This window comes from Salvelinus fontinalis, chromosome 20 (assembly GCF_029448725.1).
Source record: "Salvelinus fontinalis isolate EN_2023a chromosome 20, ASM2944872v1, whole genome shotgun sequence".
NCBI classification, from domain to species: Eukaryota; Metazoa; Chordata; class Actinopteri; order Salmoniformes; family Salmonidae; genus Salvelinus; species Salvelinus fontinalis.
This window is the reverse complement of record NC_074684.1, coordinates 7,010,990-7,030,394: the sequence shown is the minus strand read 5'-3', so window position 1 is coordinate 7,030,394 and position 19,405 is coordinate 7,010,990. Positions and strand designations below refer to the sequence as shown.

At 46.3% G+C, this 19,405-nt stretch overlaps 1 protein-coding gene across 5 annotated transcripts in view; it reads right to left on the bottom strand.

The window, feature by feature from the left end:
- Nucleotides 1-46: 46 nt before the first annotated feature.
- Nucleotides 47-19,405, bottom strand: part of LOC129817207 (ena/VASP-like protein) — a 69,659-nt gene continuing 50,300 nt past the window's right edge. For 2 of the 5 annotated variants that reach the window (XM_055872226.1, XM_055872222.1), the window contains exons 2-13: nt 18,954-19,128; nt 17,041-17,218; nt 9,044-9,110; nt 6,129-6,193; nt 5,660-5,940; nt 5,109-5,215; nt 4,879-4,918; nt 4,712-4,766; nt 4,478-4,538; nt 1,603-1,663; nt 1,449-1,506; nt 47-1,184 (exon numbers count right to left, since the gene is read on the bottom strand). In XM_055872226.1, coding sequence (XP_055728201.1) covers nt 1,147-1,184; nt 1,449-1,506; nt 1,603-1,663; nt 4,478-4,538; nt 4,712-4,766; nt 4,879-4,918; nt 5,109-5,215; nt 5,660-5,940; nt 6,129-6,193; nt 9,044-9,110; nt 17,041-17,218; nt 18,954-19,128 — 1,186 coding nt within the window. In that variant the 3' untranslated portion in view covers nt 47-1,146. The remainder of the gene's footprint in view (nt 1,185-1,448; nt 1,507-1,602; nt 1,664-4,477; nt 4,539-4,711; nt 4,767-4,878; nt 4,919-5,108; nt 5,216-5,659; nt 5,941-6,128; nt 6,194-9,043; nt 9,111-17,040; nt 17,219-18,953; nt 19,129-19,405) is intronic. The other 3 variants (XM_055872223.1, XM_055872224.1, XM_055872225.1) reach the window with 3 other exon arrangements.

Here is a 19,405-nt window from a genome sequence, read left to right as displayed (position 1 = left end):
AACAGACAAAACTCTCACAATCAGAGACCACTTCATTTATCCAAGACATTGTTCACAGTTTTATTTGAATTCATTTTTAATGTGGTGTGTGTCTTTTTAAAAATTTTAAACCAGGAAGCACTTGGTCATAAAAGTAAACAATAAAACGAACAATACTTATTCTTGCAGCCAATAGACATTTTTAACAACATCATCACAAATACTCTGGTGTATTGATGTTTTTCTATTCATAAGATTGCAATATCCAAAGAGCAACAGTTTATATACCACCCTCCCTTTCAGGTTAAAGACCTGTTTTTAAAAATCTTTCAGTCAGTGATTCCACACACACACACACACACACACACACACACACACACACACACACACACACACACACACACACACACACACACACACACACACACACACACACACACACACACACACACACACACACACACACACACACACACACAAAACTGTGTTGGCGAAAAGGATACAAAACTCTTCAAAAAAATCTCAAGGTCAAGTCATGAGAAAGAAATCCGTATGTGCTTATTATTGTATTTTAAAAACAAAACCAAAAGGGGAAAAAAATACAATATAAAACATAAAAGGCTGACATAAAATCATGTGTTATTATTATCATCATCCATATCATTATCATTATTATTTTGTCATTTTTACTATTGCATCACTAAAACTACTACTATTCATGTTCACACCATTACATCTACAATAATAAAAATAATAGTCATAATAATGACAATGGTAGTAATAATAACCTCAAACAACCTTTTTTTAAACAAAACAATAAACTCCTAAAAAAAAACAAGAGGTTACTTCATTGAATTGAATAAATGTTGCCTTTAAGACTGGAAAAAGAACAGCAAACATGGGTTACCGATGGACAGATAGAAGGGAAAAAGAGAGAGAACCTAACCCAAAGAAACAGAGGAAAGCAGTGAGAGTGTCCATCCATCCTATTCCTCCAAACCAAACGTAACATTCCCGTGCTGTTACAGCAACATTATTATGTTGCTACAACATCACAGCAATGTACAATAAATAAAAGGTCGTAGTTCGGGCCTTGATCCTCTCCTTGCTTCCTAACAGTAGTTGGCGTGGGGACGATGGTTCCAAAAGCTGGAGTCGCATGAAAGATTATGTGGTACTGATCCTGCTCAGTTCTTGTCTAATGGCTGGAAGAGAGAAGTGACACACGAGAGGAGTGTTACAGGCCATGTCATAGCACCTTTTATGTCTGTCAAAGCCCAATAATAGTATATTAGCATTGTTAGTTTCAGTTTCTCTGTTTCTGATGCTCTCTGGTGGATAATACGTCTCACTTCTCCCTCTCTAACAATAACGAGCACATTTGATCGGTTACAAACGTATGTGTAGTTAAAACTACAGTCAATTTCCCATGGAGACATTCTCTGATGAGGTGAGTGAGGACGACGCACCGTCAATGATCTCATCCTTCACCTTGTGCAATTCACGAACGACTTCTTCCAAGATTTCCTGTTTCAAGTACAAAGAAAGTGAATCCTAACAGGTATAATACCTTTTCAGATTTACAAAGCGTATGTGCCACTAACTGATTGCAGGGCACCTTACCTGCTTCATTCTGTCAAAGTCTAAGGCGTCTGTGTCGCTGCTACTCCCCACAGGTCGTACCCTGCAGAAAAGTAAAACACTCTCACACTTACACACTTCATAACACCACTGGTATTTCAATGTATTTATTTGACGACTGCACAGAGAGCGAACATGCAAGAGAAAAATAAGTGCACATATAAGGCATTAAGTGTACAGAGGGAAACATGTACAGTCCTTTACACAGTTAAACAGGCAATCCCTTGATTCAAATCAAATCAAATTTTATTAGTCACATGCACCAAATATAACAGGTGTAGCCCTTATAGTGAAATGCTTACTTACGAGCCCCTAACCAACAATGCAGTTTAAAAAAATACGGATAGGAAAAATAAATAAAAGTAACAAGTAATTAAAGAGCAGCAGTAAAATAACAATAGCGAGACTATATACATGGGGGTACAGAGTCAATGTGCGGGGGCACCGGTTAGTTGAGGTAATATGTACATGTAGGTAGAGTTATTAAAGTGACTATGCATAGATGACAACAGAGAGTAGCAGCGGTGTAAAAGAAGGAAAAGGCGGGGGGGCAATGCAATAAGCCTTGGTAGCCATTTGATTAGATGTTCAGGAGTCTTATGGCTTGGGGGTAGAAGCTGTTCAGAAGCCTCTTGGACCTAGACTTGGCGCTCCGGTACCGCTTGCCATGCGGTAGCAGAGAGAACAGTCTATGACGAGGGTGGCTGGAGTCTTTGACAATTTTTAGGGCCTTCCTCTGACACTGACTGGTATAGAGGTCCTGGATGGCTGGAAGCTTGGCCCCAGTGATGTACTGGGCCGTTCGCACTACCCTCTGTAGTGCCTTGCGGTCGTAGGCCGAGCAGTTGCCATACCAGGCAGTGATGCAACCAGTCAGGATGCTCTCGATGGTGCAGCTGTAGAACTTTTTGAGGATCTGAGGACCCATGCCAAATCTTTTCAGTCTCCTGAGGGGGAAAGGGTTTTGTCGTGCCCTCTTCACGACTGTCTTGGTGTGCTTGGACCATGTTAGTTTGTTGGTGATGTGGACACCAAGGTACTTGAAGCTCTCAACCTGCTCCACTGCAGCTCCGTCGATGAGAATGGGGGTGTGCTCGGTCCTCTTTTTCCTGTAGTCCACAATCATCTCCTTTGTCTTGATCACGTTGAGGGAGAGGTTGTTGTCCTGGCACCACACGGCCAGGTCTCTGACCTCCTCCCTATAGGCTGTCTTGTCGTTGTCGGAAATCAGGCCTACCACTGTTGTGTCATCGGCAAACTTAATGATGGTGTTGGAGTCGTGTCTGGCCGTGCAGTCGTGAGTGAACAGGGAGTACAGGAGGGGACTGAGCACGCACCCCTGAGGGCCCACTGTGTTGAGGATCAGCGTGGCGGATGTGTTGTTACCTAACCTTACCACCTGGGAGCGGTCCGTCAGGAAGTCCAGGATCCAGTTGCAGAGGGAGGTGTTTAGTCCCAGGTCCTTAGCTTATTGATGAGCTTTGAGGGCACTGAGCTGTAGTCAATGAACAGCATTCTCACATAGGTGTTCCTTTTGTCCTGGTGGGAAAGGGCAGTGTGGAGTGCAATACAGATTGCATCATCTGTTGATCTGTTGGGGCGGTATGCAAATTGGAGTGGGTCTTGGGTTTCTGAGATAATGGAGTTGATGTGAACCATGACCAGCCTTTCAAAGCACTTCATGGCTACAGACGTGAGTGCTACGGGTCTGTAGTCATTTAGGCAGGTTACCTTAGTGTTCTTGGGCACAGGCATTATGGTGGTCTGCTTAAAACATGTTGGTATTACAGACTCGGACAGGAAGAGGTTGAAAATGTCAGTGAAGACACTTGCCAGTTGATCAGAGCATGCTCGCAGTACACGTCCTGGTAATCCGTCTGGCCCTGCGGCCTTGTGAATGTTGACCTGTTTAAAGGGCTTACTCACATCGACTGCGGAGAGCATGATCACACAGGTGTCGTCCGGAACAGCTGGTGCACTCATGCATGTTTCAGTGTTATCTGCCTCGAAGCGAGCATAGAAGTAATTTAGCTTGTCTGGTAGGTTCGTGTCACTGGGCAGCTCTCGGCTGTGCTTCCCTTTTTAGTCTGTAACGGTTAGCAAGCCCTGCCACAACCGACGAGCGTCAGAGCCGGTGTAGTACGATTCGATCTTAGTCCTGTATTGACGCTTTGCCTGTTTGATGGTTCGTCGAAGGGCATAGCGGGATTTCTTATAAGCTTCCGGGTTAGAGTCCCGTTCCTTGAAAACGGCAGTTCTAGCCTATAGCTCAGTGCGGATGTTGCATGTAATCCATGGCTTCTGGTTGGGGTATGTACGTACGGTCACTGTGGGGACGACGTCATCGATGCACTTATTGATGAAGCCAATGACCGATGTGGTATACTCCTCAATGCCATCGGAGGAATCCCGGAATATATTCCAGTCTGTGCTAGCAAAACAGTCCTGTAGCTTAGCATCTGCTTCATCTGACCACTTTGTTTTTACTGATCTAGTCACTGGTGCTTCCTGCATTAATTTTGCTTGTAATCAGGAATCAGGAGGGTAGAATTATGGTCAGATTTTCCAAATGGAGGGCGAGGGAGAGCTTTGTATGCGTCTCTGTGTGTGGAGTAAAGGTGGTCCAGAGTTTTTTCCCCTCTGGTTGCACATTTAACATGCTGATAGAAATGTGGTAGATCTGATTTAAGTTTCCCTGCATTAAAGTCCCCGGCTACTAGGAGCGCCGCCTCTGGGTGAGCGTTTTCTCTTTTGCTTATGGCGGTATACAGCTCATTCAATGCTGTCTTAGTGCCAGCCTCGTTGATTAATTATTAGATGTCTGTTGGCAGACTGACTGAGTCCCTCAGGTTCTCACCTTGATACCAGTGATGACCTCTCGGCAGAGTTGGCTCTGTCCCATGGCTTCTTCCCTCCATCTGAGAGGGCAGGAGAAGAGAAGACAGGGGTCAGGTGAGGAAAAACATTACCTGAAACATGTCAATTGTACTGTTTCTATATAGTTTATATGGTGTTGTTCTTGTGTAGTACAGTATATATTGTGTTGTATTTGTACTGTATATATTGTATATAGTGTGTATGACTGTAGTACCTGTGGCGTTTTGTCCACCCCTGGTGCTGGGTGAAGGGGATCCGTTCGGGTCATCCTGAAAAACAACAGGAGGAAAATGTTGAGGTCAACTAAGGAGAAGTGAGCCATACATTTAACGATGAAAAGAGTCATATGTCACTGTTGTATCATCAGTTAGCATCACTCACGTTTTGGCTGTCTTCAGGCTTCTCTGACGCTGCTTTCCTTCTGGGGGCAAGAAGAAGCCTCAAGTCAGACCCTCATTCAGTTTGATATCAAAGTAGTACATTCAATATGGCTGCCGGCCCACTCCACATATGACAGGAAATGATGTTGAATAGAAATGCCTGTTGTGGTGGTTTTAACAATGCTCTGAATAGGAATGTCTGTTCTAGTGTTTCTAACTCTATGCTCTGACCTCCGCGCCAGCAGAGCGTTCATCTCCTCCATCAGTCCTCCGCTGCCGCCACTCGTCCTGTTGGCATCGTTTTTGGCCCCCGATCCTGAAGAGTTAGAGTCCTCAGGCTGGAGAGAGAAGGAAGACACACACACACACACCGTATGTTAGGTGAGGATAGAACGGAGTGTGTGTGACGTCACCTAGTTGTAAGAGGCGGAGCACAAGTTAATGGTCCGAAGGGGCTTCGTTTCCTAGTTCAGCTCCACTGATATGAAAGAGCTGGGCTTGGTGGACATTGTGCTTTCACCCATCCTCTGTTATGGGATCAGTGCAGATGAAGGACCGAAGAAGAGGAGGAGGAGAGGTCTTTAGACTTTTGAGATGCCCACGCAGTATGTTTGCCTGGGCCTTGATGTTACTACTATAAACCTCAATACATCTTCATAAACCCTCATAGGATGCTCTTACATCCCCATGTCTATGAAGGTATTGATAGATTGTCTGAGAGGGTAAGTCCATGTACTATTTTATGTTATGTAACATGGTGATTAGTGTGATTGGCATCTCACTCTATTGACGCGGCGCAGTTTGGCTCCAGCAATCATGGCGGCGAGTCCCGTTGGGGCGGGAGCCTCCTCACCCTGTCCCCCTCCACCCATGGGCAGCGGAGGAGGCAGGGGGGGCGGGGGAGCCCCTGCCGAGGGGGGAGGGGGCCCGGGAGGGGGAGGAGGCATAGGGGCACCCAGGGAGGGGGGGCCTCCACCTAAAGAGGAGCCCATGGACATGGGGGGCGGCATGGGGGCTGGGGGGGCTACAGAGAGCACACCGGGATGGCCTGGGAAAGGAGAGCCTGGTGAAATTGAGAGAGGCAGAGAGAAAGAGAAGAGAGGAAATAAGACATTGTTTATAGTGTCACAGTGTCTGTCTTTGAAAGGGAATATGCACTCACATCAGGCCCTTGAGACTGCAAAGACGACCTTCACTTTAAAAACATTTCCATTTCACTGTTCGGTAGGTTGAGTTTAGCGTTTTCCTCACCTGGGTTCGAGGATCGTCGTTCCCTCTCCACGTGGGCCTGCATCTGCTGTTGCTCCATCATCTGCCTGGGGAGACAGCAGACACACAGTCAGTCAGTCAGCCCACCTCCATTTTATGCCTGTCATAGCACAGTCAGTGAGATAGGCAGAAAGCCTTAGAGCCCTATTGCCCCGTAGAGCAGGGGCATTTGACAAACAGCCAGCAGTCCTTCAATTGTATTTATAAACTGGGTGGTTCGAGCCCTGAATGGAGACTGGCTGAAAGATATGGTATAGCAGACCGTATACCACGGGTAACCAGTTTATAATAGCAATAAGGTACCTTGGGGGTTTAGTATCCATAAGAACAGCCCTTAGGCGTGGTATATTAGCCATATACCACACCAGCTCGGGCCTTATTGCTTAAATGCACCACAGTCAGTTAGCCTACAGTCCTACTGCTCTACAGTTCTCCAGCTGTCCAAGGTCTGGTAAAATGACGGCATGTGGTGGTATACACTGAGAGCACAAAACATAAGGAACACCTTCCTAATATTGAGTTGCACCCCTTTTTGCCCTCAGAACAGCCTCAATTCGCCGGAGCATGGACTACAAGGTGTCGAAAGCGTTCCACGGGGACGCTGGCCCATGTTGACTCTAATGCTTCCCACAGTTGTGTCAAGTTGGCTGGATGTCCTTCGGGTGGTGGACCACTCTTGAGACATGTGTGAAAAACCCAGCAGCGTTGCCGTTCTTGACACACTCAAACCGGTGCACCTGGCACCTACTACCATACCCCGGTCAAAGGCACTTTTCTATCTCTTGTCTTGCCCATTCACCCTCTGAATGGCACACATACACAATCCATGTCTCAATTGTCTCAAGGCTTAAAAATCCTTCTTTAGACTGTCTCCTCCCCTTCATCTACACTGATTGAAGTGGATTTAACAAGTGACATCAATAAGGGATCATAGATTTCATCTGCATTCACCTGGTCAGTCTATGTCATGGAAAAAGCAGGTGTTCCTAATGTTTTCCACACACAGTGTAAGTATCCTGTATGTCTGCCTATGTGCAGTAATCAAATCAAATCCAATCTTATGTGCAGTACATGGACAAGTAGCGCTATTAACCTCCATGACAAGAGAGATACTCTCCCTGCTGTTCACTATGCTGCAGGCTTTATGAGATGATCCCCCATTTCTTCTTCTCACCCCCACCTCTCTCTTCCCCCGTCCTCTCCTTCTTTACCCACTCTCTATCTCCCCTCCCTCTCTTCACTCTCTCTCCCTCTGATGTGAGACACATTTGATAGAGCTCTGGGCAGAGAGACACCGAAAGACATATTAGAGACACATATTTCCCCCAGATTACACAGACCCACAAATAATACAAAATCAAATACAATGTTGATAAACTCCCATATCTGTTAGGTGAAATACCATCACAGCAGCATGATTTGTGACCTGTTGCCACAAGAAAAGGACAACCAGTGAAGCACAAACACCCTTGTAAATACAACCCATTATTTAGTTGTATTTATTTTCCCTTTTGTACTTCAACTATTTGCACATTGTTACAACTCTGTACATCGCCATAATATAACATTTTAAATGTCTCTATTCTCTTGAAACTTTTGTGAGTGTAATGTTTACTGTTCATTTCTGATTCTTTATTTCAGTTTTGTTTAGTATCTATTTCACTTGCTTTGGCAATGTAAACACATGTTTCCCATGCTGATAAAGCCCTTTGAACTGAATGTAGATTGAATTGACAACAGACAGAGAAAGAGAGTGAAAGAGCACACAGAGAGGAAGTGGAATTTTCCAGCTGTGTGTAATGTTGGAGAGGAGATGTGCTGACCCAGCAGCCCCAGGCCTGGGAGATACACACTGACTGTTACCACTGGAGGGGGCTCCACACACACACGCACACACACACACGCACGCACGCACACACGCACGCACACACACGCACACAAACATCTGATATTTTGATCTCCACACGACACAGAGCTGCAGTGCAATCCTGACTTTTACCACTAGTGAGCGCCTCAGGGGTGTCCTCTCCACTGAGAGGTCATCACATATCCATAATGCAATCGTATTTGTTTTGTTTCTGCTTTGGCATTTGGAATTGAGATGAAATGATAAGCAGAGCAGAAATAGCTCAGGCAACAAAGGGCTTGTGTAATTCCCTGGGGGCGTAGAGACAGAGATAGATAGCAGAAACAGCTTGAGTTACTGTACCTCTCTGAATAGGTGCTATGGTGCAATCGAATAGTCCTGGAGCATAATCTCAAGCACAAATCTGCTATTAACATCTATTCTCCACAATCTGCCGCGACCATGATTTAGCACAAATAAGCACTTCCTGTGTTTAGCTGTCATTATAACTCTATCATTCTCTTTCCCTCTTTTACTCGCTCTCTCTCGCTCTCTCTCTGTCAGACTCTCTGAAACTCTCGCTCTCTCCCTCCTGTATGTTAATCCCGTGAGGAGACAGAGGGAGAGAGAGAACAGAGGGAGGAGAGGAATAAAAGGTTGATGAGGACAGATGTCTGGCTGGGGGTCATGTGGCCAGGGCTGCTGCCTGTTCGCAGACTGAGTCCTGCGTGACAGACCGTTCTCTATTGTGCAGTCTTTGCTGACAGACTCGCAGACAACACAGTGTGTTTACCGCTCTAATCCTGTCGTCGGGAAACATCTCTGGGAAGTTCGGTGAATGTTGTGTCTGATGTATTTCCTGTCTTAGCCATGCTGACATCCAATAATAAGCTATACAATCTCATTAATGGAACTGCAGTGATCCTCTCTCTGGAAAACGTTGTGTGGATGCTGTGTGAACGTTTTTTCAATGTTTTGTGTCCATTGTGTGGCTGTTATGTCAACGCTGTGTCTTGTTGCGTGGTTGTTGCGGAGTACCTCGATGCCTCACCTTGCTCTCTGCACCTCCATCTCGTCTGTAGTGGGCCCATTCTGGACTGGGCGCGGGACCACCGGGCCTGGAAGGAGAGGAGGGAAGGAAGGGAGAGAGAGAAGGGGAGAAAAGACAAGAGATATTTATTACCTATTGTTTGTATGGTTGACTTTATTGTTGGTGTTCGGTGAGAGAGAGAGAGAGAGAGAGAGAGAGAGAGAGAGAGAGAGAGAGAGAGAGAGACAGAGAGACAGACAGAGAGAGAAAGAGAGGGAGAAAGAGAGAGACACAGAGAGAGAGAGAGAGAGAGAGAGAGAGAGAGAGAGAGAGAGAGAGACAGACAGACAGACAGACAGACAGACAGACAGACACAGACAGACAGACAGAGAGAGAGAGACAGAGAGAGAGACAGAGAGAGAGACAGAGAGAGAGACAGAGAGAGAGAGAGAGAGAGAGAGAGAGAGATAGAGAAAGAGAGGGAGAATCCCAGTGTGTGTCTTATCTACCTGAAAGGGGAGAGGCGTAGACCACTCCCACCTGCATCACAGCTGTCACTCACTCTCTCTTACATCACAAACACATACTCCTGTTACATAGTAGTCTCGTAAATATAACCCTAGGCAACAGCAGTGACTTTCTCCTTACCTTCGATAATAATAAAATACAAAAATCTTGCGTTTAGTGAAGGTAGTTGATACACACTACCCAGCAGACTTGGAACATTCCCAGAACATTAGATAAGATTCCCACGAAGTTCTAGTTAGTGTTTTTATAATAAAATATATACGACATATCCCTGGAATGTTCTCCTAACATTTACTAAAATGTTGTGCACAACATCTGTAACAAGCACCACAGAACATTCCCCAAACGTTGTCATTAGGTTTCCAGGTAATGTAATAACACAATGTACCAGTCATGTTTTCCCGCCAAACCAAAATTGGTTCTGTGAAAGTTCTCATAACATTCCTTAGGTTGCGGCAAATGTTCTCATCCCACAAAAATTGTCCAGTTATGTTAATGATTATACTGTTCCCACAACCAAATGAAACATTCTGGGAACCTTTAAAGAACAGACAAAAAGTGTTCTGGGAACGTTCTTGTAACATCAGGTGAATGTTTTTTTTTGCACCCTAAAAGAAACATTGTAGAATCATCTGCACAACTGGACATGTTATGTGTTTTGGAAAAATATATTTTGTGATGTCCCCACAATGTTCCCACCAGACTGTTTCCATAACCTAATGAAACATTCTGGGGAACCTTCACAGAACAAATGAAATGTGTTCTAGGAACATTCTTGCAACATCAGGCGAATGTTTTATACAAACGTTCCATAATCCTCAGCATGACCGGACAGTCTTATGAGGACCTTTGACGCGACCTAACAAATGTTCTGGGAACGTTCACATGACCACTTTTGGTTTGCTGGGTATCCATTTGCAAAATGCACTCATTAAAAAGAACCCCGGTGATCTCCATCTTGCTAGCTACTATTTAGCATTTTATTCAAACCGATACAGCAGTGACGTAGTTCCTCTATGCCAAACGGACGTTTTGTTTCATACAGACGTGTTGAGCCGGAACATTGAAACATTGTGGGAGGCAGCCTGGACGTCTAGAGAGACTAGTTACATAGCCCAACCTTTGCCTGTGTGACTTTACAAAAAGAGAGAGGGCCTCACAGTGGTACCAGTTTGACTGGCAATGTGGGGGCCCTGAACCAAAGGTATTCCTCAAGGCTTGGAGTTTGACACATTACTTATGACCTACGATCTCATATGTCGTTCACTACTGCCGGAAGTGTCTCCATAGCAACCAGTGATTAGTTAGAGAGGATGTTGATGGCTGTGGTTGGTCGAGTTACAGCCGGTGTTCCAAAATAACACACAACAACAAAGCAACCGGACTCACGATCTCACACAATCGCTCACGATCTCCGGACAGTCACTCTCCATACCGCTCCATACTGCTACCTCATCTGTTATTAATTAGTTATTAATTAGTTATCACATACACGCACGCACGCACGCACACACACACACACACACACTTCGACAACAAAAAGCAAGTACTCAACAGTTTACATCCTAACACCATCCACATACTGAAAATCCACTACAGGGGACACACCATAACATACCAACAATATTCACAACAACCAAACACAACACACATAATCCCAGTATCCACAACAACCCAACAGCTATCTAATATCATTCAGCACCCACATAACACACACACACACACACACACACACACACACACACACACACACACACACACACACACACACACACACACACACACACACACACACACACACACACACACACACACACACACACACACACACACACACACACACACTACTATTAGTCATAGCACCAAACAGATCTTGCCCAACAAACGCACCTCAAACCCAATCAAAATGAAATGAATGTCACAAACCACTAATATATCCACAACGCTCAGTCACCTGAAAACACCTCTCGCTCGCTCTCTTTCTCTCTCACACACACACACCATGCCACAATCTTAACACATTTACACACATTCTATGTCACGATTATAACACAGACATACATACACACGATCCAGTAAGAGTGTGAGAGACAGCCAGCAGCAGTACCTACAGGACATATTGAAGAGGACGAATCGGCTGTGGCAGACACAGAGGCACTGACAGACCCACTCTCTGCTCACCATAGCTCGCCCTGAGCCCTCCTCTTCCTCCATCTCTCTCCTCCTCCTCTGTCGCGCTCACCTGTTCAGGTATCTCTCCTGCCTCGCCCACACCATCCCCCTCCTACCCCTCTCGTCTCCAGTGTCATCTCTAGTAATCCACACCTCTAGGCAGCAGCAGGAGAGCGTGTACAGGGTAGTTCACCTTTAACGAGGCCCTCCATCTTCCAGAAGCCTGGTCACTGAGAGACTGGCCAGGTGGCTCCATAGACATACATACAGTAGACACACGCAGGCCATTGAGATCAGTGAGGCCCGTCTGCACCAGGCCTCCGGAACACCAGGGGGCAGACGTGAGGTGCTGTGAGGAGTGGTAAGGGGCCTGAGGTGCTGTGATGCTCAGACCTAATCCAAAAAATCAACCCTTACACCATAGGCACTTGTTTAGACTCGAGAGGCTTGAATAGGTGTGTCCAATAGGGCTGCTACCATATTACTTACAGCATACCTATCAAATCCATTTAGAGTTCATCACAGGGGCTAGGAGGGAATTTGTGGATTGAGTGTAGGACCTGCTGTTTGGCAGTTCAGTCAGCGGTCTACCGCCACATTTACGGGCTTAAATGAACGTGATGTCAGCATGTTTCACTTTCATCATCTTGTGAGCGTGCGCGAGCGAGGTAGCGAGTGTGTTTGTTTCAGTAAGCCTCTTTCTGAGGTGTAGGCCTAACCCTGTTTGTTGCGCATGAGTGTTCAGTGTGTGTGTGTTGGTTTGTATAAGTCCCTCCAAGGACTGCAGAAGAGAGGGTGTCTAACCCTTGACATTATGGCGTCTGCTGGGCACACACAGAGAGACACACACACACACATAGGCTGGGGGGGGGGTCTGTGACACTCGGAGACAGAGCAGAGAGCAGAGGGGTGGTGGTGTATCTTCTGTTCTGTCACTGGACCCTCTTTGTTCCCAGTCTATGTGTGTCACGCCCTGACCTTAGCGAGACGTTTTATGTCTCTATTTGTTTCGGTCAGGGTTTGATGTGAGGTGGACATTCTATGTTTTGGCCGGGTATGGTTCTCAATCAGGGACAGCTGTCTATCGTTGTCTCTGATTGGGAATCATACTTAGGTAGCCCTTTCCCTCCTTTCAGTGTGGGTAGTTGACTTCTGTTAGTGGCACTATAGCCCTGTAAGCTTCACGGTTGTTTTCTTCGTTTGTTGTTTTGTTGGCGTCATTTTTCTAAAATAAAAGGAATATGTACGCTCACCACGCTGCACTTTGGTCCACTTCTTTTGACGGCCGTGACAGTGTGTTTGTGCTTGTGTGTGTATTCCGCAAAAGAAAAGCGGAGCACTTGAAGACTGGGCCCCGGGGACAACTCCTCAATGACTCATTTTAATTAACAGAGAGGAGGAGAGCAGAGAAAACACACAGTTACTGTGAGGACTGGGGAGGAGAGGACTCCACTGCCTCATTCTCTCTGTATCATTCTATTTATATCTCTCTCTCTCTCACTCTCTCTGTATAGCTGTGTCTCTCCATCTCCATCTCTCTCTCGCTCTTTTTCTCTCTCTCTCCCCCTCTATCATTCTCCCTCTATCGCTCTCTCTCCCCCTCTCTCTGTCATTATCTCTCTATCACTCTCTCTGTATAGCTGTCTCTCCATCTCTCTCTCTCTCTCTCTCTCTCTCTCTCTCTCTCTCTCCCCCTCTCTCTCTCTCTCTCTCTCTCTCTCTCTCTCTCTCTCTCTCTCTCTCTATCACTCTCTCTCCCCCTCTATCATTCTCTCTTTATCGCTCTCTCTCCCCCTCTGTCATTATCTCTCTATCGCTCTCTTTTATTTTTTTTTATTTTATTTAACCTTTATTTAACCAGGTAGGCAAATTGAGAACACATTCTCATTTACAATTGCGACCTGGCCAAGATAAAGCAAAGCAGTTCGACACATACAACAACACATAGTTACACATGGAGTAAAAACAAACATATAGTCAATAATACAGTGAAAAAAAATAAAAAAAAAATAATAATAATAATAATAAGTCTATATACAATGTGAGCAAGTGAGGTGAGATAAGGGAGGTGAAGGCAAACAGATATATGTATAAATAAATAAAAATATAAAAGGCCATGGAGGCGAAGTGAGTACAACACAGCAAGTAAAAAAAACACTAAAAAAAAAACAAACAAAAAAAACACTGGAATGGTTGGTTTGCATTGGAAGAAAGTGCAAAGTAGAGACAGAAATAATGGGGTGCAAAGGAGCAAAATAAATTAATAAATAAATACAGTAGGTAAAGAGGTAGTTGTTTGGGCTAAATTGTAGATGGGTTATGTACAGGTGCAGTAATCTATGAGCTGCTCTGACAGCTGGTGCTTAAAGCTAGTGAGGGAGATAGGTTTCCAGTTTCAGAGATTTTTGTAGTTCGTTCCAGTCATTGGCAGCAGAGAACTGGAAGGAGAGGCGTCCAAAGGAAGAATTGGTTTTGGGGGTGACTAGAGAGATATACCTGCTGGAGCGCGTGCTACAGGTAGGTGCTGCTATGGTGACCAGCGAGCTGAGATAAGGGGGGACTTTACCTAGCGGGGTCTTGTAGATGACCTGGAACCAGTGGGTTTGGCGACGAGTATGAAGCGAGGGCCAGCCAACGAGAGTGTACAGGTCGCAGTGGTGGGTAGTATATGGGGCTTTGGTGACAAAACGGATGGCACTGTGATAGACTGCATCCAATTTATTGAGTAGGGTTTTGGAGGCTATTTTGTAAATGACATCACCGAAGTCGAGGATTGGTAGGATGGTCAGTTTTACAAGGGTATGTTTGGCAGCATGAGTAAAGGATGCTTTGTTGCGGAATAGGAAGCCAATTCTAGATTTGACTTTGGATTGGAGATGTTTGATGTGGGTCTGGAAGGAGAGTTTACAGTCTAACCAGACACCTAGGTATTTGTAGTTGTCCACATATTCTAAGTCAGAGCCTCCTCTCCCCGTCATTCTCTCTCTATCACTCTTTCTCCCCCTCTATCATTCTCTCTCTATCGCTCTCTCTCCCCCTCGCTCTCTCTCCCCCTCTATCATTCTCTCTCTATCGCTCTCTCTCCCCCTCGCTCCATCATTCTCTCTCTATCTCTCTCTCTCCCCCTCTCTCTGTCATTATCTCTCTATCGCTCTCTCTCCCCCTCTCTCCGTCATTCTCTCTCTATCGCTCTCTCTCCCCCTCTCTCTGTCATTATCTCTCTATCACTCTCTCTCTCCATCATTCTCTCTCTATCGCTCTCTCCCCCTCTCTCCATCATTCTCTCTCTATCGCTCTCTCTCCCCCTCTCTCTGTCCCAGGAGATTATGACACTGCAGTGTGTATGACTGTGCCCGCAGTGTGTGTGTGTGTGTTTGTTTGTTAATGTGTACAGTGCACTGAATGTGTGTGTGTTTATGAGGGTGTGTGCGTAAATGGGTTAATCTGAGTCCAAAGGGGGAAATTAAGGTCATCATCGTTAAAGCAAATGAACTCTTTCACCACCGGGGTGAGTTTTGGGGTTCAGCGTGAGGTGATAATCTTAGCCTGACGCCTCTTGATACATTACAACAGGAGCAAAGTATGTGGATATAAAATAAGTTAGAATGGATATGTTGTCATGTTATGTATCCTGTACTGGGTTCCAGTTACACATTGCCTCTTGACGCCGTTGCACTGTCAATGGCTCCGTCTATGCCGTGCAATGTATGTGCTCATTTGGCTCTATGCCACGGTTTCAACGTCCACGTGTGAAGTTGTGGAGCACGAGAAATGCAAAGCCAATTCCTGTAAAAGGCCATAGAGAGATTGAACTGAGTGACCCTGCTGTGGGTGACCATAGAGAGAACCTGGGGCGCAACTAATATTTTCTCGGATAAACACTCCAAACAGCCTACCCGCCCGCTCAGAGGCGTCCGCATGGTCCTAAAGCACCCCGTTTCCTCGTTTTGTATCACATTCCAATGATAAAACTGTGTGGGGGGGACGGGGGGGGGGACGACAAAAATGCAATTTCAGAATGTAGGGGGGCATGTCCCCCCCATCCCCAATGATAGTTGTGCCCCTGGAAGGAACTATGAGGTTGTGGAGGAACTCTAACAGAATGACAGTAAATATGGACTGACAGACAGACAGCCCCAGCACTCTGACTCACCTGCATTATTCAAACTGCATTAGAAAAACTAACCTGTCTACATCCTTTTTCTGCCTCTCAGCCCCTTCATCATTTCAGAGTTAAGTCCATTTTCAAATCAGTCCATTCAGTCGAAGTGGATTGAAATTCCAATCGGAAAATTGGGTCATTGAAAGTAAGTGCCACCCGCTCATACCTCAGATTGACTGAATTGAAATGTCATTGACTTCACCTTGCATGACAGGCTCCCTTTCCCCCCTTGCCATAATTAATGAGATTTACAGTATATAGGGTATAGATGTAGAATCTTAATTTGAGCCAGTTTGCTACGGCAGGAAAATAATCCTGCAGCAAGAGGACATGTGAATTATTATGTGGATTATAATTAATGGAACTTTTTTGTAGGGGTTGATACATTTTTCGTCAGGGCAAATCAAAGCTGACACTTTAAAGTGGGAATTACAAACTTTAGAAGCCTTTTTAAAATGTTGAATACACTGCCGTGCAGGAAAATTCTCAGCAACAACAGAGTGATCAAATTAAGATCCTACATCTGTAGGGCTGCCTGTTGTTGCCCACTGTCACCCTATTGGGGTTAAAGACCTATTAACACCCTGAGCCTCACAGACACACACTGGGCTTGACTCACAGAGGCTACACACACACACACACACACACATTTACAGCCAACCACACAAAGAGCCTGCCTGACCGACTGTCATGTGTTGTGAGACCCATAAGTTTTAACCTGTGTGTGTGTGTTTGCATGTCGATGTGTGTGTGCGTGCATGTTTGTGTGTGTCTGTGTGCTACCTGGGTGCGTACATGTCTGTGTGTGTGTGTGTGTGTGTGTGTGTGTGTGTGTGTGTGTGTGTGTGTGTGTGTGTGTGTGTGTGTGTGTGTGTGTGTGTGTGTGTGTGTGTGTGTGTGTGTGTGTGCATGCGTGTGTGTGTTCGGGTGTGTGTGTGTCTGTGAGCCAAACTGCTTCTTTAGTATTGTTAATCCGGTCTCTAGTGACCTTAGATACACTGGTCCATCTGTCAGTGTCAAACTCCATAGGCTTTATCTCGTTAGCACGTTACAGTTTAAAAACAGAGCACATCTGATCAGCCAACTGCAAGTTAATAATAGTAGACGTGAGCACACACACCCACCCCATCGCCCTTACACACTCTCTCTCTCTCACCTCCGTCCTGAGTGCTGAGGACATTGAGAGCGAACAGCATGGCATTGGAGAAGGTGGTAGCTTCCTCCTTGCTGGCGAAGTTGAGTCCGTAGACCTGACGGGCATCACGCCACTGGTGGAAGGTTGGCGTGGCCTGGTTATACTTCAGACCCTTCACTATGGAGTAGTTGATTACCACCTAGAGAGGAGAGATGGAGAGGTGGAGAGATGGAGAGGTAGAGATGTGGTGAGGTGGTGAGATGTTAAGGTGGTGAGATGGAGAGATGGAGAAGTGGAGATGTGGTGAGATGGAGAGATGGTGAGGTGGTGAGATGGAGAGATGGTGAGGTGGTGAGATGGTGAGGTGGAGATATGGTGAGATGGAGATGTGGTGAGGTGGTGAGGTGGAGATGTGGTGAGGTGGTGAGATGGTGAGGTGGAGATGTGGTGAGATGGAGAGATGGTGAGGTGGAGATGTGGTGAGATGGAGAGATGGTGAGGTGGAGATGTGGTGAGGTGGTGAGATGGTGAGGTGGAGATGTGGTGAGATGGAGAGATGGTGAGGTGGAGATGTGGTGAGGTGGAGAGATGGTGAGGTGGAGATGTGGTGAGGTGGTGAGATGGTGAGGTGGAGATGTGGTGAGATGGAGAGATGGTGAGGTGGAGATGTGGTGAGATGGAGAGATGGTGAGGTGGAGATGTGGTGAGGTGGTGAGATGGAGATGTGGTGAGATGGAGATGTGGTGAGGTGGGGAGATGGTGAGGTGATGAGGTGGAGAGGTGGTGAGGTGATGAGGTGGAAAGGAGGAGAGATGGAGAGATGGAAAGGAGGAAAGGAGGAGAGGTGGAAAGGAGGAAAGGAGGAGAGATGGAGAGATGGAAAGGAGGAGAGGTGGAAAGGAGGAGAGATGGAGAGATGGAAAGGAGGAGAGGTGGAAAGGAGGAGAGATGGAAAGGAGGAGAGATGGAGAGATGGAAAGGAGGAGAGGTGGAAAGGAGGAGAGATGGAGAGATGGAAAGGAGGAGAGGTGGAAAGGAGGAGAGATGGAAAGGAGGAAAGGAGGAGAGATGGAAAGGAGGAGAGATGGAGAGATGGAGAGATGGAAAGGAGGAGAGATGGAGAGATGGAGAGATGGAAAGGAGGAAAGGAGGAGAGGTGGAAAGGAGGAGAGGTGGAAAGGAGGAGAGATGGAAAGGAGGAGAGATGGAGAGATGGAAAGGAGGAAAGGAGGAGAGGTGGAAAGGAGGAGAGGTGGAAAGGAGGAGAGATGGAGAGATGGAAAGGAGGAAAGGAGGAGAGGTGGAAAGGAGGAGAGGTGGAAAGGAGGAGAGATGGAAAGGAGGAGAGATGGAGAGATGGAAAGGAGGAAAGGAGGAGAGGTGGAAAGGAGGAGAGATGGAGAGATGGAAAGGAGGAAAGGAGGAAAGGTGGAGAGATGGAGAGGTGGAGAGATGGAGAGGTGGAGAGATGGAGAGGAGGAAAGGAGGAGAGGAGGAGAGGTGGAAAGGAGGAAAGGTGGAGAGATGGAAAGGAGGAGAGGTGGAGAGGTGGAGAGATGGAGAGATGGAAAGGAGGAGAGGAGGAGAGGTGGAAAGGAGGAGAGATGGAGAGATGGAAAGGAGGAACGGAGGAGAGGTGGAGAGATGGAAAGGAGGAAAGGAAGAGAGGTGGAAAGGAGGAGAGATGGAGAGATGGAAAGGAGGAGAGATGGAGAGATGGAAAGGAGGAGAGGAGGAGAGGTGGAAAGGAGGAAAGGTGGAGAGATGGAGAGGTGGAGAGGTGGAGAGATGGAGAGATGGAGAGGAGGAAAGGAGGAGAGGTGGAGAGATGGAGAGATGGAGAGGAGGAAAGGAGGAGAAAGTTCATGGTTACCTTCAAGGCCATTTTAGATCAATGTGTGTGTGTGTGTGTTTGTGAGTATGTGTGTGTGTACCTCTACCTGCTGGTCCTGTAACTTGACTCCCACCACGCGGAAGGTGTTGTTGGCAGTGTTGTGGTAGATGTTGATGCGGCTGAAGCCCTGCTGGCCTGGCTTGATGGGAACCCACTTCTTACTGCCGTCATCATACACCATGACAGAGGCTCGTGCCTGGCAGATACTCTGCTCACTGAGGGGGACGAGAAAAACAATCAGTCAATTTCTTTATCAATCAATCAACTGATCAATTTGAACCATCATACACCACCATCATACCACAGAGGCTCTAGCATGGCAGATACTCAGCAGTCAACCTTGAGACAATCAAACAATCAATTTTGTTTGATTGACGTAGCTTATGACAAAGAACACATTGAGCAGTGCACTGCAGGCCAATCCAGCTGCAGGTCATGTGATTGATTGAAAAGCCCTCTATCCAAACCTAATGAGACATCTATACATGTACA